This window comes from Ostrea edulis, chromosome 4 (assembly GCF_947568905.1).
Source record: "Ostrea edulis chromosome 4, xbOstEdul1.1, whole genome shotgun sequence".
Lineage (NCBI taxonomy): Eukaryota > Metazoa > Mollusca > Bivalvia > Ostreida > Ostreidae > Ostrea > Ostrea edulis.
Window position 1 is genome coordinate 89738598 of NC_079167.1, and position 26441 is coordinate 89765038.

General features: G+C 35.3%; 2 protein-coding genes across 7 annotated transcripts in view; both read right to left on the reverse strand.

The window, feature by feature from the left end:
- LOC125669229 (uncharacterized) overlaps positions 1-26441 on the reverse strand; it is a 93635-nt gene that overhangs the window by 62237 nt on the left and 4957 nt on the right. Inside the window, exon 1 of one of the 6 annotated variants that reach the window (XM_056164241.1) lies at positions 2054-2144. The exons of 2 other annotated variants lie outside the window; for them this stretch is intronic. The gene's annotated coding sequence lies outside the window, so the exon portion shown is untranslated. Of the gene's footprint in view, positions 1-1596; positions 1788-2053; positions 2145-26441 lie in introns of those variants that run through there. 3 more of the 6 variants (XM_056164238.1, XM_056164240.1, XM_056164243.1) reach the window with 3 other exon arrangements.
- Positions 20465-25823, reverse strand: LOC130054426 (uncharacterized). The gene is made up of 2 exons (XM_056164246.1): positions 25611-25823; positions 20465-25481 (listed from the first exon to the last, which is right to left on the reverse strand). The coding sequence occupies exon 2, from the start codon at positions 21568-21570 to the stop codon at positions 20593-20595; it is 978 nt and encodes a 325-aa protein (XP_056020221.1). The 5' UTR covers positions 21571-25481; positions 25611-25823; the 3' UTR covers positions 20465-20592.

Here is a 26441-nt window from a genome sequence, read left to right on the forward strand (position 1 = left end):
CAAAAGTTGGTTTGAAGTGCCCAACTTTTTGGGTCAAAATGAAGTACAGTAAAACTCGAATATAGCGAACACGGATATAGCGAAATTACGGCTATAGCGAAGTGAAAACGATTTCCCCGGCAAATTCTTTATATATTCTATATAAAAAGTCGCGTCTATAACGAAAACGGATATAGCGAATTTACTGATATAACGAAGTAAATTCCTATTCCCCTTGAATTAAAAATGAACGTAAAATCACCTTATATAACGAATTTATTTTTTTTCATTTTAAACTCTTTGTGATTTTTAACAATTGTTTTCCATTGACATAAAGGATCCACACTTATTACAAAATTTCTGTTTGTATTTTTTCAAAAAAGGTTGTTAACGCAAAACAGTACTTACACATACATACATTTAGGAAATATTTTGTCGGTATTATTTACTATTCTCGTTAATTAAATTTAAAGTTTGATTGCATTTATTTTATCGTACACTCCTTTATTTGTGTAAAGCAAGAAGTAAATGACAATTGCAATAGACTGTACATGTATGCATTTCGCAAAATTTTGTTGACATTTCTCTTTCGACATATTCTTGCATGACTTAATAATCCATCAAGATAAATTATCATATACATGTATAAATCAATGTGTATATTTCTTGTATAAAATTATTTCTTCTCGAAAATATATAGGCTTCATTTCTCTTAAAGACGATACAAACCCAAGTATATCAATTGCTGCTTTCTTATATAACTGGTATATATGTAGAACAAATCAGTTTTATAACGAATTCGTTGTATTTGAATTATGAATTCGCTATAAACGTATAGCGAATTACGCTTATAGCGAATTTTTGTAGAGGGTCCCCAGAAATTCGCTTTATCAAAGTTTTACTGTATCTGACATTTGTTTAAGTAAGGAAAAGGCTCAAACAGAGTTTAAAGAATATCGAACAGTACACAGACTCCTGTTTCACAACTTGACATACCTAAATGTCGTGCTTGAATGTTACTGCAAAAAAAAATATTGAGCTATGTAGTCTTCATTCCCTCTGATCGAACTACTGATATATTTTTATCACACACTGGCCTGGCCATATATTGAACCAGCATCTATGATCTTTGACATCCAAAACAAAAATCTTTGTTGGTAATGGAAGTTATTTTGTTTTGGTGTGTTTTCATTAATTTTTATTATACATTATAATTTAACCATTCATTTTCTGAAATCCACTGAGTCCCCAAGAAAACGCATTAAAATGAAATGTCACAAAAGGTAGGTCCTTTCAGTTACAAATAGCCTATTGTTTTAAACCTGCTACATGACTTAGCTGCATAAACCATTCAATGGCGTTGTAAACAAAATCATAGCAACGAATGTGATGCTCGAAAACCCGCACGTGTATTCTGAACAGTTAACTCATAAGTGTGGGAGTGACATTTTCACAAGTGTAACATATTATTTAAATGATAATAAAAACATATTGAACAGGCGTTGATTTGTTTTCAATATCATTAAATAGTTGTATGAAATTGAAAACAAATCTACTTTCGTTTTCTCATTAAAAATGTGTGGCGAACGATGGTAAAGACTAAAGTCAATATAATACCGTAACTCTGTGGAGATCTATCTATATGTTGAAACATCTTGAACTTCTTAATCACGTTGTCTGTCCTTCATACTTCTCTAACTATTCAGTTCACCAACTTACTTCCTCTCGAGACCTATCTTCTCTTACTGCGAGCATGATTGGAACAAAGCGGTGTCCATTTGATTCGGGCATCGTGCAGTAGTGTTACAAACCTTTTAATTTGTGAACAGCGTTCGTTTGAATTATCTAATGATGCAAAGACTTTTAATTAAATGCAATGGCTTTTTCTAATTCTCAAAAACAATTTAAAACGTATAACAGGTTCTACAAAGTTGGAAAAGTCGACTGAGCTGATACAGGATGCATCATGCAGGCCACTGGGGTCGGCGGGGTCAATGTAATCGCATGAAAGGTGAAGATGAACTATCACGAAGAACATTAGGCCTACACAATAATATGTAAATCCAGTACTTACTTGTTGAAATAAAGTTAGATGCACTTCTTTGTTCCTGTAGCCATTTACCCGTACAAACATCTAACGCAGACCATCACGCATCAGGTAATAGTGTAGGTCAAAGGTCTTATATAGAAAAATGTTCTGGGACTTGATTGGTTGAGATTTGTGAATGGTCAATAAATTGGTTTTCCCGCCAAGATGGGACACTGCTCGATGTGAATATTGAAAAACATTGCGTATATGTTCTAGAGATTTGTTTTCTTGCTAATTGTCTGTACCATGTACATTTAGTACTTTTCAAACTTTGTTCATTTCAGGACTGGCCTCAGAAGAGGACATACCACAAATCTAAATAATGTCTTTTAAAGGACGTGAACTCTCAGGCACTTGTTTCATACATGAGTCCCCACTTATTAAGGAGGAGGGACTCATGTATGAAACAAGTGCCTGTGCGTGAACTGTCACAAGTTTGCGAAAATGTGTACACAATCTGTATGTACAGAATATCAATCATATATATATATACTGGTTGTGTGCGTCCATAGAAGTCTAATGCTGAGAGAAGTCTAATGCTGAGAGAAGTACAATGCTGAGAGAAGTCTAATGCTGAGAGAAGTCTAATGCTGATAGAAGTATAATGCTGAGAGATATTGTGTCAAATTCCATAATTTGATTGTTATCGGGACATTCATCATTTTTATTATTTTTCCACACGTGATACATTGCATTTGCGATTTGAGTGATGACACAATCTAATAAACTCACAACTATGATATTTTTCCCCCATCATACCATTTGAAAAATAAGATTTTAAAGACGTTTTCAGAGTCATTTAAAGACCCATCTCATGACCGTACGGTCAGTGAAAATGTAGGAGGAGCCTAATCTAAACAGATGTTATTTACCTGGAGTGGCCAGGGTCTACCAAGGTGTTAATTGCTATATCCCATGGCACTCAAAGAAATACACAGAGGCAGAACATGGTAGAAATCTACCTGTCCATGCTTTTTTATAGTTTTGATATACACAGGACCTGTCTCGGGGACCTCTGCAGAGTTTCTGTGGTCATAGTGTTTGAATAATGGTTGTATTCCTAAGGGTAGCTGACACACATTCTACACCCACCCCTCTTTCTCTCTCTCTGTCATTGACTCGATGAATAATTTCTGTTATAAATATAGAGGTATCATAAATTGATGACATAAATTATTTCAATAGGTTACAAGTTTTAAAACTTATTGTGCAAATTATTGTTTGATTTCTGATTGTGTAATTTATAATACATGTACAGGTATATAGAGGGGGAAAATTACAATTATATTGAAATTGCATTGTTCAGTGGCCCTTTTAAAAACAATTGAATTACAAGAAAATAGCAGTTGTGGACAGGTCATTGCTATCAAAACTCAGGTATACTGGGCTTCCTCAAGATCTAAAGAATGCCTGTAGATACTGGCTGTTATTGTTATCAAAACACCTCTATGGGGTAGCCCCAGAACATAGTGTCTGCAGATGTCACTCCACCCGAGATCTATTGTTAAATGTTTGGTTGGCAGGCAGCTTACAATTTGAGGGTGTCAACTTAAAATTGGGTCTTTAAAGATGCTTTCTCGGAAATTACTTTTTCTTCTTTTTTTTTTTATCCCCTATGGCTATTACGATTATTATTATTATGTATATAGTGACAAAATTCATCTTAATTAACTGAAGACTACTATCATTTTATTTACCTTTAACTCATTCAGTTGAATTAAAATCACATTCAAAAGATGTCAATTAGCAATGACGTTTCTCAAGGTATGGCTTGGTTTCTTCCGAGGTCTTTTGCCCGAGATCTGCCAAGCATAACGAAGTCAAGCGATGGGAAATTGACATGTTATGTAATCAAACAAAGGGTTTTAATTTGAGTGAATTAACTGTTAGTTATAGACTGAATTTATATGACTAGACCTGAAAATCTGTATACAAATTATCACTTTGCGTGAATGTTTGTAAATGTACAAGCTTGACGGCGTGAATGGGGTTGAAACAGTGTAAAATTTTGTGTACAGTCTGTAGCCTACATAATATTACTGGTATGCTGATATATGTAGTATAGACATCCTTTTTCAAAGTGTGGGGAGAGCCGAAGGAGAAGTTGACTAATTCATAGTTGTCACAGAAAAACCCACAAACAAACAAACGGGTGTCTGTTTGCCCCATATATATATATATATATATATATATATATATATATATATATATATATATATACACTTTCACTTATATTTAAACAAACCGGTATTTCTTTTTTGTGTGTGTTTTTGTTTTGTTCTTTTGTTGTGATTTCTTTTCTACTTCTATACCATTTTTTCTTTTCTTGTTTCGTGGTTGTTTTCATTAGTTATATATCTTTGTATCTCCTTTTTCTATACATTCTATCTTAATCACAAATAATAACTACATATGTAGTTTTGTTTGATTCATTGTGTCCTTGATGTAGGGAAGGGGCTGAAATAGGCTACGCCTTCTGCTCAATCCCGTTCACTAGTAGTGAATAAAATATTGTGTTATATATATATATATATACAATATTATTATTACAATACTCTCTCTTTCTCTCTCTCTCTCTCTCTCTCTCTATTTATATATATATATATATATATATATATATATATATATATATATAATCCAAATAGAAAGAGTTAATATCACACAGTCAAAATAATTCAATAAAAAAGCAGGAAAATATACAGTTCCAAAATATATTTAAATCACTAGCGCTTTCTGGATTTTAACATCCATCCTCAGGTGAATACAAATTAATAATGAATCATTATTAATTTGTGTTCACCTGAGGATGGATGTTAAAATCCAGAAAGCGCTAGTGATTTAAATATATTTTGGAACTGTATATTTTCCTGCCTTTTTATTGAATTATATATATATATATATATATATATATATATATTAAAAGAAATAGAATAAACAGTACACAAAGTTAAAAATTTAACGCAAGCGCTTTCATTTTATAATCCTCAGGCGTTACATTTTAAAATAGTTTTGAAATGGTTTGACGTCATAAAGGCGTCCTAACATTTCACGTACATAACGACGTCATAAATGAATGAAGGGAAAAGGATTTTACGTTAAGCATATTATGACGTCATAGATACGTTAAGCATATTATGACAATTTGGAGATATATATATATATATATATATATATATATATATATATGTGTGTGTGTGTGTGTGTGTGTGTGTGTGTGTGTGTGTGTGTGTGTGTGTGTGTGTGTGTATAAAGTCAAAAAATAAAATCCAATGCTCAAACTTTAGATTAAAATTAGATAAAAGTTTGAGCATTGGATTTTATTTTTTGACTTTATTCTACCCCGATATCAAGAAAAAAGAATTTATTGAATATTTATACAATATTATTATTATTCAAGCGTTACCATTGGTTATTTACGATGCGCAGAAAATCTGGTTTAAGAAATATATATCTTCATATTAATTTACTTGAACACGCAGAGACTAAAGCGTTGCATAAACTATATAGTTTGGAGAACGTTTTCTTACGGAAGCCGATAGGTGCCAGGGTATAGAATTAATATTTATTTAACTGTCGGCCGCCACTTAATTTATGTGGCGGCAGCCACTTAATTTAACTGGCGGCCGCCACTTATTATCTGGCAGCCGCCACTTATTAACTGGCGGCCGCCACTTATTATCTGGCGGCCGCCACTTAATTTATATGGCGGCCGCCACTCAATTTAAATCATTTATATGGCTGTCACCAGTTATTCAATTCCTCTCTCTTTCTCTATCTCTCTCTCAAAATGAAAGGGGTGCAATCCATCCCCAATGCTTAGTAATATGTATGTGATATATATATATATACAATTAAGAGCATTAAATTATTGTTTTTCGATTGTACTGTTAAATACGTAGAACCACAGGGCTGACCCTCCATTTTTTTGAACGTTCAATTTCTATTATTCACATTTAAACTAAATTATTTTCACATGTGAAATAAGATTAATTGGCCCCCACCCCCACTCTTTTGGTGGTAGTAATGAATGGTAAAAATGTAATAATGAATGAACTGGTCAATTGAAGGATGAACAGAGCTCCCTCCCTCAAATTTAAGAGTACGAAGTTTGGACAAGAGACATTTTAGGTTCCTTTTCTGCTTGTCAACAATTGTAGAAGACAATTTCTCCTCCGACTGTCCCTATGCACTTTGAAAAACGATGCTGCGTGTTTGCGTACTATTCTAAATCTTTCCAAAATAATCACTCAGCGATACGAATTACATTGATTTTGCAATTGGCAGCCGCCATATATAAATTAAGTGGCGGCCGCCAGTTAAATAAATATTAATTCTATACCCTGGCACCTATCGGCTTCCGTATTTTCTAGATATACAATATTGATATATCAAACAAAACGAGAAAGTGAAGATACCCACACCAAAGTCCTATGCAATCTAGAGAAGTTGAAAAAGTTCAACTCCTAATTACAGTGCTGAGAGTACTGATTGGCAGAAGCATGTTTGTTAGTACAAAATTATACTCCAACTTGACCTTTGACCTGATATCAACAAGAGTCATATACAGTACTCTTTAATGGCAATCACTGTCTCAAGTTTGCTAACTGTCAATAAAATGATTTTTAAAATATTGATCACACAATATTTTCTATACGATAGTAGTTTGATCTTGACCTTTGACCTCATGATCAATATGGGCCAAACACTGTGACAGGTGCACTTTAGCTCTAATCATTTATTTCGGAATATTTGACAACACTACATATGAATTGGTATGGTTGCAAATTATGTTAAATTTGGCAAAAATAGCAGTGTAAAATTTCATTTAAAAATAGTTTTCTTTCTGAGTAAAGTGTCTGTAATGGAAACATATTAAAAGATGAAATATTACAATGACATGTCTTCAATGCATGAAAATTGTGGCACAACAATGATGTAAAAGTTACAAAGTTTTGATTATGTTCATTTGGTTGGTTGGTTGAATATACAAGTATGTTGTCTACACAATATCTCAAAACCATATCACTTGATCGTAATGATATTTCATATGTAGGTTGGTTATGAGTACCGTAGACGAGGACCCCTATGGATTTTCTGGTCAAAAAAGGTCAAGGGTCAATCCATTCTGGACACAGCAAGATACTTTCTGCTCAATATCTTAAGAACCCTATCCTTGAAAGACATCAAGCTTAATACACTAACTAGTACATCCTAAGGAATAAAAAAAGCATGTTAATTTGAGGTCACATGGTCAAAGGCCAGGCTGGATATAGGAAGATACAGTCCGCGTAATATTTTGAGAAATCTTTGCTTGACAGACATCAAATTTTATACACTGGTACATCTTAAAGAGTAGATGACCTATTTATTTTGAGGTCACAAGGGCAAGGGTCAAACTCGACATCAGAATACATATATACTGCCCTCTCAAAATGTTGAGAACCTTTGCTTGACAGACATCAAACTCGGTACACCGATACGTCCTAAAGAGCAAATGGCATCTATTGATTTTGAGGTCATATGGTTGAAAGTCAAGGGTCAATCCACTCTGAACATCAATATTTTGATAACCCTTTGCTTGATAGACACCAAACTATTAAACTACACAGGTACATCATACAGAGTATATGACTCCTATTAATTTTGGGTTCACATGGTCTAAGGTCAAGTGTCAGAGTGGACATAATAATATATTGTCTCCTATATCTTAAGAGGCATTTACTTGATTGACACCAAACTTGGTACACTGGTACGCCATAAGGAGTAGCTGACCCCTATTGATTTTTTGGTCACATAGTAAATACCCAAGGGTCAATCCACTCTGGACATAGGAAGATATTGCCAGCTCAATATCTTGAATTGTTTTGTCACTGCTATCAATTTATATAATGCATGTGTACAACCTTTTTCAATTTTGCACCACGGGGGGCATATATGTTTTACAAACATTTATAACGATTTGATTTAATATTGATTTATTTTCAATGAATTTGTGCTGTGAAATGAACATTGGTTCAATGAATTTATAGATTCAATTGTTTGCTATATAAAGAGACCCAGACGTTATATAATTATTCAACACCTCTAATCAAACATAAACTCGTCCATGTAGTACCTAGCGTGCAACGCTTATTTACAAATATAAATCAAAGTACTGAAAAGCGCTAAGCTGACTTCATGAATTCTGTCTGTAATGTTAATGAGCAGGAACAACAGTAAAAAAAAAAATAAAATCAAGCGTTATTCTTTACTTTCGCACAACTAAATAATACATTTTCTGTAAGGAAATAACAAATATGGATGGGAAACAATGTCCTGAAACTTTTCACCATGTTGAAATATAAACTTTATATGACGTTGTTAAACACAATGGTCACTATGATAATTTTTGTCCCACCTGGAACTAAAACCATGTCCTTGGATTATGAAATTTACAATTTTGGTAAAGGACACCTGCTCCTTTTAAATATCTATTTAATATCAATAGCATTACCACCGCTGCGGTGGTCTAGAGGTAGGGCGTTCGCCCTGCATATTTCAGTAAACAGACGGTGTTTTGAAGACTTGAAACCGGGGCATTGTCTTCCGTAAACGCAGACCTATAATTTTTTACCTTTTGTCTTTTCCCTACCCCCAAGATCAGTATTTTCAGTCTCATTTTTTAAACTAAAACGAAATCTTTGATTGTGTTGACGATGATTCTGAAGAATTTCTTGGTTGTTTAGAAATAGTAAGGTAAGCCCCATCGTCGGAAACCCACGATCGGTCGCTCATGTCGTTTACCTAAACGACTAGAGCGACCGACCGTGGGTTTCCGACGATGGGTAAGCCTAACACCGTTGCATGCTCTAAATTCCTGAATGACCTACTTACATATATGATCGGGGGAGGTGTAATCAGTTACGTAATATCGCCCCTCCGAGACACCAATCTCTGTCCTTCGCTGTCAAAACATAATCGTACGCAAGTTCTTTCTCGTTCACGATCGACGCGGATCTTACCGAGTAGTTAATTTTTTTTTACTGTGTTGCACACATTTTTGTTGTGTCGGGTAGACTTTTTATTGAGTCGGAACAGTAGTCAAAACACAAATGGAAAACCCTCATAACTCGTGTATAGCGTAAGGAGGTATCATACACCAGAGAAATTTGACGAGGATGAAAAGTGGAGGATATGTACAATATTTTGAACTTGAAAATTTTCAAATTTACTTTATTTCGTCAAAAAATGTAGTTTTATTTGAAAGCAATCTGAGAAAAATTTAAAACCCCTGCTGGACTCGAACACACGATCTACAGTTCAGCAGTCGACGTCCTAATCTACTGAGCTACTCAGATAGGCGAGGATTGTTTTAATGAACAGACAAATATCATTATTATTATTCCTGTGTGCTACTTCACCACTTAAAGTGTATTTTCGTACCGTGTGGTGCAAGGACGTGTTATGTGATTAAAATAAAAAGTTACAAGTGCATTTAAAAGTTTAAAATCCAGGTTGTCTATTGTAGGATACTGATGGACTGGATCTGGCCCTTGAAGCTGTCTACGGATATTGCATTGACAGCCTCAGATGGTAAAGAGTTCCAAATCCTATACTCATCTGGAAAAAAACGATTTCTGGTAAACTGTAGTCCTGGCATACGGCACAAGGAAAGTGATGTTGTTCCCTTGGAGAAATTGTTGGTATCAGGAGTGTAGATGGAATGTCAATCAGCTGATACACAATACGGTACATCACAATACTCCTGACCTGGGCTCTGTGCTCCTTTAGTAAGGGCCAGTTGAGTTACTGGATCATATTGGAAACATTGCTGGTTGTCCTAAAATCATTCATTACCATTCTAGCAGCTTTCCTCTGTACCATCTCTATCTTGTTGATATTTTCTGCCGTATGCGGGTCCCAGATAACACTCGCATATTCCAGCAAGGGATGGACTAACGTCTTATAGCATAGGGCTTTGGTATCACGTGGGAATTGATGGATGTTACGCCGCAGAAAAACTTATGTTGAGTTTGCTTTCTTGGTGATCTGGTTGATATGTTGAGTCCATTTCAAACTCTTGTGCATATTAACTCCAGAATTAACCACTTCAAGGGTGTGTCTATGGATGTTATAGGGGTATTCTACACACTTCCTTTTGTTGGTGACATCCCGTACTTGACATTTCTTGGGGTGGAACTCCATCAACCAATTACCCTCCCATTGCTATAGAGCTTCTAGGTCTTCTTGAAGCTTGATGGCGTCCTCCTCCTTTCTGATATTCCTGTAGAGGGCACAGTCATCTGCAAATAATCTTGATGTAGATCCTTCTGAGACACAATCTGGTAGGTCATTGATAAACAACAGGAACAGCAATGGTCCAAGCACACTACCCTGGGGGACTCCTGATTGTACTGGGGCTGTAGGTGATGTAACGCCCTCCAGTAACACTTGTTGGGTCCGGCCTACAAGGAAGTCTTTGATCCATTGCAGATGACTGTGTCTAATCCCATAGTGGTCTAACTTATACAGAGGACCCATGTGAGGAACTTTGTCGAAGGCCTTTGAAAAGCCTAGTAAGATGACATCAGCCTGGCCTTTGGAGTCGATGTTATATTCTTAGTCCTGGATGGTAAGTATTAGCTGACTTTCACAAGAATGCCTTTTACGAAAACCATGCTGGGTATCATGGAGTATGTTGTTACCTTTCAAGTGTCGCATGATGTTATTGCACATAATATGCTCCAGCATCTTGCATGTCACAGATGTCAAACTGACTGGACGATCATTTTCCGCTTTATTTTTCTCCCCTTTTTTGTAAATAGGTACCACATTTGCTGTCTTTTACTCTACTGAGATAGATGCTTGGTTTAGAGATGTCTGGAGAAGTACCTGAAACATTGGAGCAATCTAATCAGAAAACTCTTTCAGTAACCCACAGGCAACTCCATCTGGGCCAGTTGCCTTGTGGATCTGGAGGTTGGGGAGCAACTTCCTCACACCTTCGAGTCCAATTGTGATGTACAGCATGTCCTCATAAGGGCCGCGACCTTTGTCTGGGATGGTATCTGTTCGCTCGTATTTGTTAAAGACCGATGAAAACTGTTTGTTGAGGATGTTGGCCTTCCTGCCAGTGCTCCCACTGGACCAGAATTCCCTTTCGCCACTTTTTCGGGGAGTGGCGCGGCACAAATAATCACATGCTTTACAATTATTTCCATCATATTATATATTATTTTATTCATTACACTTATTTTAGCATTTTGAATCAGTTACATTACTTAATCATATCCAGCTACCATACCTAAACATTTCTTTCTGAAATAATAAGAAGTTGATTTGTTTGATAAATTCTATTATGGAAATCAAAATTCAGATAATAAATCATATAAATATAAACTTCATGATGCTACACCCCTCAGTGAAAACATTGTGTACATTGGCCGAAATACAGATGTCACAAAACATCAAGCCCAATTTAGAGTCGTATCTCAACCACTCCCTATTAAATTTCCGTTTTTGTATGGAAGATTTTGCAATTTGGACAGAATCAGATGTTTGAGGAGGTGGGGTTGACTGTAAAGCCAAACATAGATATTTTTTAAATTTTAGACTGACTAGGGTCAGAAGCTATAAGTTTAGTGTCAAAATAGAATGGGGTGCATAGTCTTATGAGATTAGCATTTTTATACTGTTGCGCACCGAACTTCAAAGAAAATTATTTATTAAAATTGCCATGTCCATATCAATGGTGACCGACCGCATTGTTTATGAAATATTCGAACTAAAATCAAACACATCAAAATCAAAATCTTGTAATCAACGAGTTTGGCCGCAAAAACAAACAATTGATGTATTTAGATATACATTATACACAATAATACGGCCAATTTAATTACCAGTCGGTTCTCTGGTTAAGAATTGACATTAATGTGGAAATGATAACACGATAATGAATAAGACTTTAAATGTTAAACAATTGACCACAGCAGGGTAAACAGCTGTCCGATGTACTTTATTACATAATCACCGACTTTTTTGCAGCCATAAATTACCTGAGGCTGTGACCAGCTCTGTGTGCACTGGAACGACGCGAGATTCCCGGTCGCACGCGTTGACTGAATAAACAGATTTTGACTGCATAAACAAACAGGCGATAATGTGTCACTGACAAAGGATTAAAAATACAATTTATTGCAAAAAGGGATTTTCGCCACTTTCAATTTTTTTTCGCCATTTTTGAAAAAAATTAGCCATTGGCGAAAATGGCGAAGCCCAGCTCGAGCACTGCTTCCTGCTACTGTCGGAGTGGGTCATTCCGGTAGAATCCTTCAGTTGTGCTACTCCTGTGGTATCAGATTTCATGCCCTTAATAAAACTCCAGAATCGTTTAGGATTTGATGTTGCATCTGGGCTGATCATGTTCTTTATGTACGTGTCATATGCTGCCTTACATGCTGATCTTGACTCCTTCTTCAAACGATGGTATCTCTGGATGTCTTTGTCATTCTTTGTTTGCCTCGCTTTCCAGAAGCTGCACTTCTATTTCCGGGTGGCCCTCTTTACGCTTATATTAACCCATGGTTGCGAGTATCTTGGTGACGACATCTTAGATGGAACGTGCTGGTCTTGTAATCCAAGTAAGCTTGTTTTGATATAGGCCCAGCTATCTTCTACAGGGTTGGTGTTGTTAAACCATGCCAGGAACTTGTTGGTCAGGATGCGACACTTCTCTTTCATGGTTTTCAAATCAGTCCTATTCCATAGATGAATTTTGTGTTGATATTTATATTTTCATCCATGTTTTAAAAAGAAAGTTAGCCATTATGACGATGTAAAGTACCTCCTTAAAGACGTGGCTTCTAATTATAGATTTCACCGTGCAAAAGTATTGATTTTCGTGACCTCTAACCGCTATGCGAAGGTTACAATGCAAAGACACCCTAGACAAAACGGTTTCATGTACAGATTCTTATTGAGTTTTAAATTTTAAATTTCTTGATTATCACTTTAATTATTACAGCTCGCAGATTCAAACGGGAATTTTAACTGAAGAATTGCCTGCTTCTGTGTCCCACTTTCCTCCAGAATGAAGACAATTAGACGGTGGCTCTTCGCCTTATGCTATCGCCACAGTGTGTAAACACGGGGACCCTAGCGGCGGAATTTTGCTGGTCAAAAATCATGAAAATGAATTTGTTTTTATTATCAAAATCATATGTGTATGATTGTAAACAATTTTTGAAAAGTTTTTCCAATAATATTTTTGCTATTTGCGCAAAGATAATCCCGAAATACTGGTATGTTATATTACTCGTTTCATAAATATGCATAAGATAACGGCATTGTAATCGATATAGTCGGCGCCTTCGAAGTTGCGGTTTCGCTGCTACCCTTCAATCTGAATGTCCTCCGTAGAAGACGACGTGTCCACTGAATGTCCCGGTGTGTTTTCACGGCATCACACGGAGTATATATAACATTTTATTCAATGGATATAATGCACAGTACACTTTTTCTCGCAAAATACTATCAAAATGTTGATTATCTAATTTAAAGGTATAAAGATATATTTTCCATGAGCAGTTGTAAATTGTTTGAAAAGGGCGATTTCTTGTTTCAACTTTACTTTTTAAAATTTTTAAATTATTGGTAATTTGTAGAGTAAATCATATTGATATTAATTGCCGTTGGTATTATGATTTGTTTGTTGATTTAATTGAGGGTATCAAGAACGATGTTTGAACAAATACTCAAACTTACCAAGCCCATCGGATCAAGTCTACTTGACATATTTGTGAAACAATTATCATTTAATAACATTTAAAGTGATGACTTAAACAACGATGCTGATTGGTTGAAAAATTCGTTTGATTTCTTAGTACAAAAAATATCGTTCGGAGTTCATCTGCACAAAGCACGCGCACTGGGACTACTTTCTACAGGCACTTGTTTCTGTTATAACTTACGACCTCTGTATACTAATAATACCACACGATACCTAACTTCAATTGACACCGAATGGCACCCCCTGAGAATGTCAGTCTTTTGAGCTTCCAGGGAATACGCGATGCAAATGTATTTACTACTGTTCTCTTGTACAATCATTCAACTAAAAAACCATGTATGGCATGACTGCATTTATTGCCTATCAATGATTACAACCAAGATTGGTGGAGTATCAGATATTCGTATGATTGTGGACTCAGGTGTCAGTTGCAACGTTATTGATGCAAGGTGAAGATAACGAACAGTGATCAATCTCATAACTCCTACAAGCAATACAAAATAGATAGTTGGGCAAACACGGACCCCTGGACACACCAGAGGTGGGATCAGGTGCCTAGGAGGAATAAGCATCCCCTGTTGACCGGTCACACCCGCCGTGAGCCCCATATCCTGATCAGGTAAACGGAGTTATCCGCAGTCAAAACCAGTGCGCCAAGAACGGCCTAACAATCGGCATGAAACACGTCAGACAGCATTTGACCCAATGCGAGGTTGTATTGACGTAACTTGTGGGAGGAGTTAAAGAAGAGAAAAGTGAGATGTACATCACAGAAATCGGATAAAAAACTTTATCCTTATGGTTATGGAAATTATAAATCACTTGAAACATTGGGAGGTTTATGGCAGGTATCGCAGTAGGAAACTCAGTTGTGAAAGCGGAATTCCTAGTTATTCAAGGCAAAGGACAGGCGGGTGTGACCGGTCGACAGGGAATGGTTACCCCTCTTAGGCACCTGATCCCACCTCTGGTGTGTCCAGGGTTCCGTGTTTGTCCAACTATCTATATTGTATTGCTTATAGGAGTTATGAGATTGATCATTGTTCGTTATCTTCACCTTTTATTAGGACACCTAACAGCCACAGAATTGGGCATTTTGAATGTGGTTCACACCAATTTCCTTTCGGAATTGAACTTGTTCACAAAATATGAAAACATATTTCAATGGTGTTGGAAAGTTAAAAACTTTAAACAGAAGTTACATATTGACGAGACTCTTACAGCGGTAGCACAGCCAGTTAGAAGAATTCCTTTTGCCACGAGAGAGAAAGTTGAAGCCAAACTTCAGGAACTATTGGATCTGGATCTGGATATCAGAGTCTGTAGAGGCACCCTCATCATGCGACAGCCCAGCTGTGGTTACGTCTAAGCAGTCTGGAGACATTAGGCTTTGTGTCGCCATTAGGCTTGCGAATGAGGCCATCATTAGAGAGAGAGGCATCCAATATCCACCATCGATGAAATTATACACGAACTGAATGGCAGTAGCTGGACTTAAAGTGAGGTTTTCATCAGTTAGAATTAGCTAAACAAATCTCGTGAGATCACTACATTTGTAACCCATGCTGGACTGTTCCGTTACAAGAGGCTTAGTTTTGGTGTCACTTCAGCTCCAGAGATTTATCAGCATACTATTCAGCAAGCTCTCCAGGAAGGTGATGGCGTTCGGAATGTGTCTGATGACATCATTGTACATGCTAAAACAATGGAAGAGCACGATTGGAGATTGGCAGCAGTGTTCGAGAAGCTAGGTCATAAGGGATTGACATTCAATAAGGAAAAATGTCAGTTTCGACTGCGGAAATTAGAATTCATGGGGCATGTCTTATCAGATAAGGGAATCGATCCAACCAGAGAGAAGGTGAAAGCTATAGTAGAAGCTTGACCTCCAACAAATACGTCAGAAGTAAGACGTTTTCTGGGTTTGGTAACATATTGTGGAAAATTCATTCCCAATTTAGCAACTAAGACAGAACCGCTCAGAATTTTGACTCGTAAAAATCAATCTTTCACATGGGGCAAGGAGCAAGAACAAGCCTTTAGCAAGTTGAAGGAAAGTTTATCCAAAGCAGACGTTAGGATATTTTGACCCAAAGACAAGAACTCAAGTAATAGCAGATGCAAGTCCTGTGGGTTTTGGCGCAATATTTGTACAGATTCAGGAGGGGGAACCACAAATCATTTGTTATGCCAGTAAAAGCTTAACAGACGTAGAAAGGAGATACTCACAGACCGCGAAAGAACTTTTGGCTCTGGTATGGGCTTGCAAATGATTTTACTTGTTTCTATACGGATGTGGATTTGAATTATTGACAGATCATAAACCATTGCAGTTCATTTACAGCAAAAGGTCTCATCCAAGTGCACGCATCCAACGATGATTTTTGAGACTGCAACCTTTCAAGTTCACTGTAAAGTATATTCCAGGACACAAGAATGTGGCTGGTGCCTTATCTCGATTCAGTATGTATTCATAAAACGGATACGTCGTCATCTAGCCAGACAAACATCAAACTGCGGTGTCAGAAATTTTGCTAGCTCTTTTCTTCAATCTTTTCCTTCAGCATGGGCTGTACGAATAGCTTTCAATAGAGTCTTATTCTGACGTTCCACTTCAACATTCGCCTGTGGCCATAAAGGAGTTGATGTCTCGTGAATGATACCATTTTCTTCTAGGAAAGTTTCAAATTCTGCAGAGCAAAATTGTGGTCCATTGTCACTTCTTAGGGTATCTGGTATGCCATATCTAGCAAAAGTGTCTTTCACACAGTCAATAATCTTAGCTGTTCCGGTGTTTTTCAAAATAAATGTCTAAAAAAAAAACCCGACTGAAATAGTCAACGTACACCAATATTGACCCCCCCCCCCCCAGTTGGAAATGGTCCCATCAAATCAATGGCGGTTGCTTGCCATGAGTGATTTGGAAGCACTTTACGAAGTAAAGGTTCTGGTGATGAGGTCCTCCCACAACCTGACATGCATAACATTTTCTGGTGTCACCAGATGATCTCCACATAATTTCCAACTACTTGACTTCCAACCTATGAAAATACTTTCAACATATGAAAATTTTCCAGATATCATTTGAGAACTAAGTTTTGAGTGCCACAGCATGCTAGAAAAATATGGATATTTTGAAATGGAAAGACAACAAACTCTAATGCCATTCTCCATTTTACAAGGTGATCATTCTCAAAGTTCTGAAATATTCCGTATAAGCTCAAGAGGAAAACCAGTGCATGAATATGTGTTTCATGTTCCTCTATTCTCTTGAGAAAACGAATTTGCTCATTTAAAAGGCATGATCTTAATTCAATTTTGGAACCTGCTTTTTAAACCACATGTACATGCTTCTTATGAATTTAATAAACTATTTATGGACTCTTACAACGGTTTTACCATTATTGAATTATTACTACTAAATGAATTACCATCAATGATTCCTCATTCAGACAAGGAAGTACTATCTCTGTAGTGTTTTAAGTTCACCTGAGTTAAGCTTATCGCAACCCACGCCACCGTCTTTCAGTACTGTCAGTACTTTGATTATACATATTTTATCCACTGTTCAACTAACTGTATTTCCGAGAGAGAAAATGCCCCTGTGGATATGAATGTAAACCCCTTACTAGATCGGTTGCAAAATTACGAGTACTTTAAACACGACCTCTTTACTACAGCGATGCATAAATTTGCCTATAGGTGGCGATAAACCGGAAACATGATGACGAAAGTAAAACCCAACTGGTGGCAATAAAGCAGCTACGCGCTTTAATTAAAAACCGGAAAAAAACCCCACAAAAACAACAACAACAAAAACAAAAAACAACCCCCCCCCCCCCAAAAAAAAAAAAAAAAACCCGCAAGCAAGTATACGTCTGTTCCTATCATTCTGTAAAACGAATAGATCTATATCTGTTTACAGTGTACATGGTGCTCATAATTTGAAATATGCTCTCTTTGTTTTAAATTTTAGCTTTTGAAAAAAGGGTTGTATTGTTTGAAGATCTTTTTTCTTTCTTTCTGGAACATGCGTTACTTCAATTTAAACGAGGATGTGAAGGAACCTACATTGAGTACCCTAGAGTGTCCAGTAGTCATGTGCTTAAGAAGGAGTAAACTAAACAGAATATAAGATTACTTCACATATCTCAACTTACCATATCATAATCTTACCTTTTCTTTATTTAAAAAAATTCAAAGCAGTTTATCAATTTTTTTTATTGAGGCACTAAGCAAGTTAACTCCAACGTTGGTCATATCTATTTAGGACCAGTAGTCGTGCGCCCGGAAGTAGCAGTGAAATGCAGCCAAGAAAAACACCCTTTTTTACAATCGCAAAGGGAGGCTAAAAAGCGCCTTCTCCCTATAGGCCTCCTATAAATTGCAATAACATAGATACATGTACCTGAAAGGGACTGATTCACGATTTTCCTCCAAATTTTGTTTTTCACTTTAAATGATCAAAATCTACAGTCTGATATATTTAGAAAGTTTCACCAAAAAAAAAAATTAAGTTTATTCATTATGACAGAAGCTCATTTTAGAGAGTTTATTATTTGGTTTGAAAACAAAGATTGAGGTGTGTTATTATTTACGGGGTTTTCAAAATAAATGGATATTGATCCAAGTTTATTATATATATCACATCTCAAGTATGCTTTAGGTAAAATGTTTCATTTAAAAGTTGATATTTGTGATTGTACAAAATAAAGATGCTTTAAATTACAAAATTAACATTTCACTGGTTTGTTTGTTTACATAAAAAAGACTCTAGTCTTTGTTTACATAACACAGAATCAAAGCTAAAATATTGCTCTTAAATTGCATTCAGACGGTCCAAATTTTGGTTGTCAACATTAAATGAGCTATATTTTTAATCTTTAACATCACAAATAAAAACCATTTCTTTCGAAAAACGTGAACCAGTCCCTTTATTAAGCACGGTGACTTTATATAGATCAAATACTTAGAAATAATAAGTATTAGACATTATGAGATTGATCATTGTTCGTTATCATCACCTTTTATATAGCAACATTTAAACATACGTGGTATGTTGCATCTCCGATAGCCAAGGAATTCGGTCCAGAGTTGGAGCGCAATTAATTTAAACAGTGTCTTATTATGGTCATCCATAATAGGATTGGACAGAGACAGCAGGCACTGCCCATATGAGTCCTCTCCGCAGAGGGTACAAGGTCATACAAATTTTAGATTATACGAATACAGTATTACACAAAGGATATAATGATCTAAACATTGCAAAAACATAGGTAATTGATGACACGGCAGCTTGTAATTAATTCTACTATAATATCGTATGGAATTTATAAATAGTTTACATTTTTATTGTACATGTAGGTATAAGTATTATAAACAGAAGATACTAAATAGGAAAAACAAAAAGGAAACATGAAAAGAAAGAAAATCGGATATTGATTTTATGACAATAAAATGGAATTGGTTACACAAAATGTCTTTGTAGACAGAATATTTTAAATACTACAATATTTTGGTTGAATGTAAGATTTGAAATACAGGGAGCGCAGTGGACCGAAAACCCTTGGCTAGCGAAAATTATTAAATAAGATAGATGTACATTAAGTACTAGACCATACTATTAGATCAAATCGATGATATTTATAAAGTAAATGACTATTTTACTACGCATTAATCCCAGCAATATGAGCAACATTCCATGTATATGAGGTGCCATTTTAATATTTTTGAAGTATTTACTGATATCAAAAAATCATTTCTTTTTTATATCAGAAATTCGAATTCTTGATATCAAATAATAACAGTCATTTTCTGATATCAAAAATTCGAATATTTGATATCAAAAAATCATTTTCTGATATAAAAAATTACATCAAATTTTCTGATAAAAAAACACAATTTTTGATATCAGAAATTCACATTCTTGATATAAAAAATACAAGACATTTTATGATATCAAAAATTCGAATTCCTGATATAAAAAAAATCATTTTCTGATATCAAAAAATGATTTTCTGATATCAGGAATTCAAACTGATTTCTTGATATCACAAAATATATTTTCTGATATAAGAAAATGGCGAAAAATCTTTACATAAATAATGAATACTCCCTTGACCCGTAGAAAATCATAGCAGAAAAACTTTGTTATTCTATCTTCATTTGACGTCATAAGTTTTTTGCAAAATATTTTTTAAATATATTAATCTTTTTGCATGATAGAAATTTATATCTTTGGTGGTAATTTTATTCAATGAATACAATATTTTCTAGTAAACTATATGATACTCAAAAAGTTTATATCATCTGTAAACGATCATTTAATTGTCGAGGGCAATAACTCGTGCTGGCATTTTCTCTATTGTATGTCTGTTGTGCAATGATTTATCTCCCTGATATGTAGCAGCATTCCATTATCACCTGCATCCACAGGTGCTTGTGGACAGGACTTCCGGTACCCCGGGCCCCCTTCTTTTATTTTTAAATATTCAATTCCTTGGGTATTTCGGACGTATTTTTGATAAAATATGTAACTTCAGAGTTTATCTATTTCAATGGAATACACAAATCTCGCATAGAAACCGTTTTTAAAAATGTCATATCACCGATCATAATATATAACTATAACTATATTTATTTTCCAATCAAGGGCCCTCAAGGGGCAGCATGAAAATACATACAAATAATGTACATATACATATACAAGTAAAGAAACAAGTGATTACATAACACATAGTTATATACAAATACAGTGTCATATATTGTTCAAAATAAATTTTCCAGTTATATTTAGAATGGATGGCTCTTCAGAGCATAGTATGTAAATGAATTTTTGTTCATCATTGAGTTTGGTAAAAATTTTAACTGTTTTTTCTATAGCACCACAAAAAGATTTTCTTTCATCAGCAAACTTTTCACATTTAATCAAAAAATGGATCTCATCACCTAGTAAACCGGAGTTGCATTTGCTACATATTCGTTCATTCCTAGTAATACCAGAATATCTACCAACTTCAATCATTAATTTATGAGCTGATATCCGTAACTTACAAATAGATCGTCTAATATCAAAATTTTTAATTTTATTAAGATAGTTCTCAAAACCAAAGTGCTCCTTAAGCTTAAAATAAGTGCACAGTTTCCCATCAATTAATTTATTTCGATTATTGTACCAGGTTTCAGTGTATTTATCACAGAGTAATTTCTTTACAATTTTCTTAAATCTATACTGACTAAAATCTCTTAACGGATATCCAATTTTAATATATTCTAAAGCTTTTTCTACTAGTGAGTACCATGACAGTTTGCTGTTTAAATATAAAGATTTACTACATAGATAAGCATCCTTAAGTAGTTTAAATTCATTTTGGTTTTCAAGCCTGTACCAATAACAAATGATTGATTTCAAAATATCATGATGTAGAGGAAATCTCCCCAAATCTGATAGTACAGCAAAATTTGTACTTTTCTTATGTACACCCAGAATACATTTAGAATATTTATGATGAAGCTTCTCACAGTGAAGTGATTTAAAAAGTTTGCCTGGATCAAATGGTGATGATTTTAATTTATTCCATGAACCTATGTACATATGAACATATATTATGATCGGTGATATGACATTTTTAAAAACGGTTTCTATGCGAGATTTGTGTATTCCATTGAAATATATAAACTCTGAAGTTACATATTTTATCAAAAATACGTCCGAAATACCCAAGGAATTGAACATTTAAAAATAAAAGAAGGGGGGTACCGGAAGTCCTGTCCACAAGCACCTGTGCCTGCATCTGGTCTCTCAATTGATTTGGTATGCTAAAGCATGTTTTGTGTATGAATACTTTGTAAATCGAGGCAACCCACTGACAAATAAGTTACTTCACCAGTCTCGTTTGAAGTCAACACTTCTTCAGGATCGACCCCATCCATTTCATAGCGAATCGCGGACAAAGCAGTGCTGACCATTGTGGATGTGGAAGAATTTGCCATAATGAATTAGATTAACCATTTATTCCCCACATGCATCTACAGGTTCGCGAAAATTTCAGGCGGGAAGCTGAAGATTGCATCACAGGGAGCATTCATTAAGTAGATCGTAGTTTTATATGAGTCTTATTTTCTGATATTAAAAAAATCGATTTTCTGATATCAGAAAATACAAATAATTTTTTGATATCAAAAAATCATTTTCTGATATCAAAGAAATCTAATTCCTGATATCAAAAAATATTATTTTCTGATATCAAACATTCGATTTCTTGATATCAGAAAATGATTTTTTGATGTCAAGAATTCGATTTTTCGATATCAAAAAATCAACCTTATTTTCTGATATGAAGAATTTGATTTTTTTGATATAAGAAAATCACTTTTTGATATCAGGAATTCGAATTTTTGATATCAGAAAATGATTTTTTTTTATATAAAGAATTATTTATTGATATCAAGAATTATTTTTTGACATCAGGAATTCGAATTATTGATATCAATAATTCTTTTTTTGATATCAGAAAATACCTCAAAAATATTAAAACGGCACCTCATACATGTACATGTTCTGCCAACTTTTCAATAAACCAACAATTGAAGTCGTCTTGCAACACGATCGAATTACATAGCGACCTTCACATTAGGTTATGCTAATTAGCCATGTGCGTGGTATGTCCACAGGTTGCGGTTCACTGATGTTTATTTTGAGAAAAGACATGATACGAGTTACTAGATCTTTTATGTTGTTTGTATATTGTTAAAAGAGTTTAACGTCACTCATCTATAGTCCGAAATATCTGACGTTTTCCTGGCACGGTAAATATCAAAATCATAAAAAATCCAGGAAAACGTCAGATATTTCGGATTTTAACTCATATGGAGACTTTACTCCAAACAAGTCCAAAGTATCTCGCCGTGAACCTCAAGCCTGCTGGAGTAATGGAGACGTCACCATGGCCAGCGAGTTGTGACGAGTTATTAACGGATACCGGCGAGTGATTTACGAATGCTTGCGATTGACTACGAGTCGGAGATCCGTAAGGACTCGTAAGAAAAATCCGTGAGTGTAAAGGTGGTATAAAGCACAACGTGTGGACATTGCATATGGAAACACGATTTTCGCTATCAGTAGAAGAAGACAATATTCTTTTTTTCAAATATAGATTTAAAGTTGCAGAGAATTTTCAGTAAAATTGGCAATTAACCGTAGTGGATACTCACGAAAACTGTGAGCCTCTGCTGAAATAAACGAGGACCCCTTGCTTATTGTCCCCCATCTCTCACTCTAATCTACCAACAACTACAGTAGTCATGCATATTGCGTCGTTTATAAAATGAATAGCCCCAAAAGCATAGTTGTTCCTTTTAAACTTAATGTAACTTTGAGGAAGGACATCGTAATACAAGCTGGAATAAATGCATATACTATTAAATCATTTTCTTTGTGTTTGACAAAATGGTGGTTTAGTTTTAACTCCACAGTTAATTTAAACCTGATAAATATTTTCCTATACTGTGTAGATTTTTTATTCCAATTCCGTTACTCGAGATTGTTTCGAAGAATAGCGGGAAAACGTTGTATGATAGGAACGTGTTCGAATGTCTATGCGTAGTAATACAAGGCGTGGCCATAGGAAGGCCTATATAAAGTGTCGAAATCATGAGTAAGGTCATTCTAAGCCAGTCTCACGAAGTGCACGTAGCACAGTTTTTTATTATTATATTTAATTATGGATAAGGTCCGATATTCACCCTTAGACGTTACTTAACACTTGCTTTCGGACACAGGTTTCCATAGTTTTTTCAAATATTTTATCTATGGTTTTTCCTGGGCGGTTTTTAACGTCTATGATGGGGGTTTTCTTGACATTTTGTTATTTGATTCAGTACTTGAATAAAACTTGTTCATGTCAGTTACCATGTATGTAGTAAATTTGTTGTAAAGTTATTAAACGCCGGCTGCCCAACAAGCTTGCCTGGTTTACACCAAAGTTGTGTTTGGTTGTCTTGTATGCAAAAGGATTGCATTCACAGAAGTGTATATTATACTAATGTATGTAAACACCATTGATACATTGTACCCGATACAAAAGTTCCAGAATGGGTACAATACAAGATAAAATCGAATGAAAAAAGAAAGTAAGAAATATATGTAACGCTGCAGTCTTGAGGTCAGGTTTCACAGGGTACACTTGGTTACAGATGGTTACAACTCTAAACGGATGCAGGCCGATTTGTAATTGGAAATTAAGACTGTTCTTGAAAAATAGATCTATACACTGTAGTTTGAATTTGAAGTTTGTCAAAACACTGCTAAAGATAGCTTACATAGAAAATAGTATAAAATGTCATATTTGTGTAGTTATAAATTTACCATCACAGTGAGAGCATATTGGCAACTGAGCTATGTATAAAGACTGAGAAAAGATTTTTTTGTGAAAAGGGCTTAGTGAAGTTGTGTGTTATAAAATTCAAAAATATATAACCTCTTGTGAGTTAACTCAGCATTAGGTTTTGATTATAATATAATGACATTTACAAATGTTTTATAAAATTAAAAAACAACGTAATTTTCATCATATGAATTTTTTTTTTTTTAAATTGTAATTTTCATCATGTATGATTTTGGATGGAGTTTGGACTTCATTTGTCAATGTGAATCCTAATACCCCTTTGTGGGCCCAAATATTGGTTAAATAATTATTCGATATATATATTAAGTCTCTTTTTGCGAAGTAAAAAAAAAAAGAAAAGAAAAAAAAAACTAACTAAATATTTAAGATGATGTATTCATTGCAGAAATGAAAGATAGAATCAATTGTAATTTGATAGTTCGGCAACAAGAGGTCATAATCAAAAGTAGTAATAACTACATGAAGGTCTGCTCATGTTGCCGTCTAGGGCCTATATTTGAAACAAATTTCTATAAACATTTTCATTCTTATTTCCTAATCAATCCTCAGATATTCTCATAAAACATGATTTGAAACAACAACATTGAAATAATTGTTTATTGTTTCAGTGTAACGGTAATCCCATTATGTCGGCAATTTTCATAGCCCGAATTTCCTCTGATACATTGAGTAACAAAATATCTCTACTGTATTTTAACACAAACAAAATAAATATTTATGCATTTTGTTACTTTACGTGAATTACACCTATCAACAGTTCGGGTGCGTGACATATGGAAACACCCAAACCGTCGTGCACCTCTCTTTGAAATAATTTCAATAATCAACACCCGAACTGTCGTGACCAGACTCCCGAACCGTCGTAACCGAAGTTCCGAACCGTCGTTATCAAACTCCCGAACAGTCGCGGACCCGAAACGTCGCGGGCCCGAACTGTCAGTAAATCTACGTGAGCGGTGTTCGATTAGCACGAAAAATTGCTCACGTACATTCGTTGATACGTGATTCAAATATGAAATCTCATTGGACCATTTTTACCTGAGACAACAAAACAAAACAATTACTTTCCGCATTGCTTTGTATCGCGGAAAACACTCAAAGCCTTGGCCAAGGATTAAACCCCTCTACTTGTTGAAGTTTCCGTGGTAAGTTTTTTTCTCCAAGCATTGTGGATCTTTCCTAGACTGATCATCGGAATGCTCTCAAAATGAAGATATTTAACAGGTTGGGAACGCATCCTCTAAAAAACGAGATCTTATTGCTATTAAGTGCGACTATCCCTTTTTAACGAGAAAATAATGGTGTTTTGATTGAAAATAGTGACAAAGTCCGTGCAATGCTGAATAATAAAACTTCTATTCCTTCTTACGTGAAACACAAGTAGATGTACTCCTCGGGTGTTTTCTCGGTTGCACGGGATATACATGTATTCACTCTCGCCAAATATGTTAAAGAGAGATTATCAGGGGCGGATCCAGGAATTGCGGTTACGGGGGGCGCCACTGTATGAGGCTGGGGACCGCCTTGAGGCCCCCAGTGGGTCCAGGACGAAACCCCCGAAAGCTCCTGGATTTTATAGGGCCTGAAATATGTCTCCTATTTAGTCATTTGTATAATATTTTATCATTTTTTATAAGGTGAAATTAATAAAATGACGCAAATTTTAAGGGTTTTTGGAAGATTTTGTCATTTATTTCTCTGGGAGTGGAAGAAATTATTGCTTCTTCTATCGTTTAGTACATTTTTCTAAACAATATATCACGATTTACATAAAATTTTAAAATTTTAGGGGGGGGGGGGGCTGCGCCCCTTTTAAATCTGCCACTGATTATTGCATCTTAAGTAGCGAGAAGATCCCCAAATATTTCCAACCTGGGTTTTCTTTTAACAAGACTGCGAACAACGCAGGCGTATAGTTTTGGATGGGAATGAAGTACGCAATGTTATAGGACGACCTTAAACGATCTTGAAAGTCCTTTTGACTTTCATTTAGCTCCTCTTTGTAGCCCTTTTAAATAACACAACGTTTGATATATACTGAGCATAATTTCACACTTTTTCACTCTTAGTCAGGCGATATTGTTGGTACTGACTAAAACCCGGTCTCGGTCCCGGTCTTCGGTCTTGGTCCCGTGACTAAAACCCAGTCTTCGGTCCCGGTCCCAGATTTTTTTATTCCATAAAAACAGAAATTAACAGA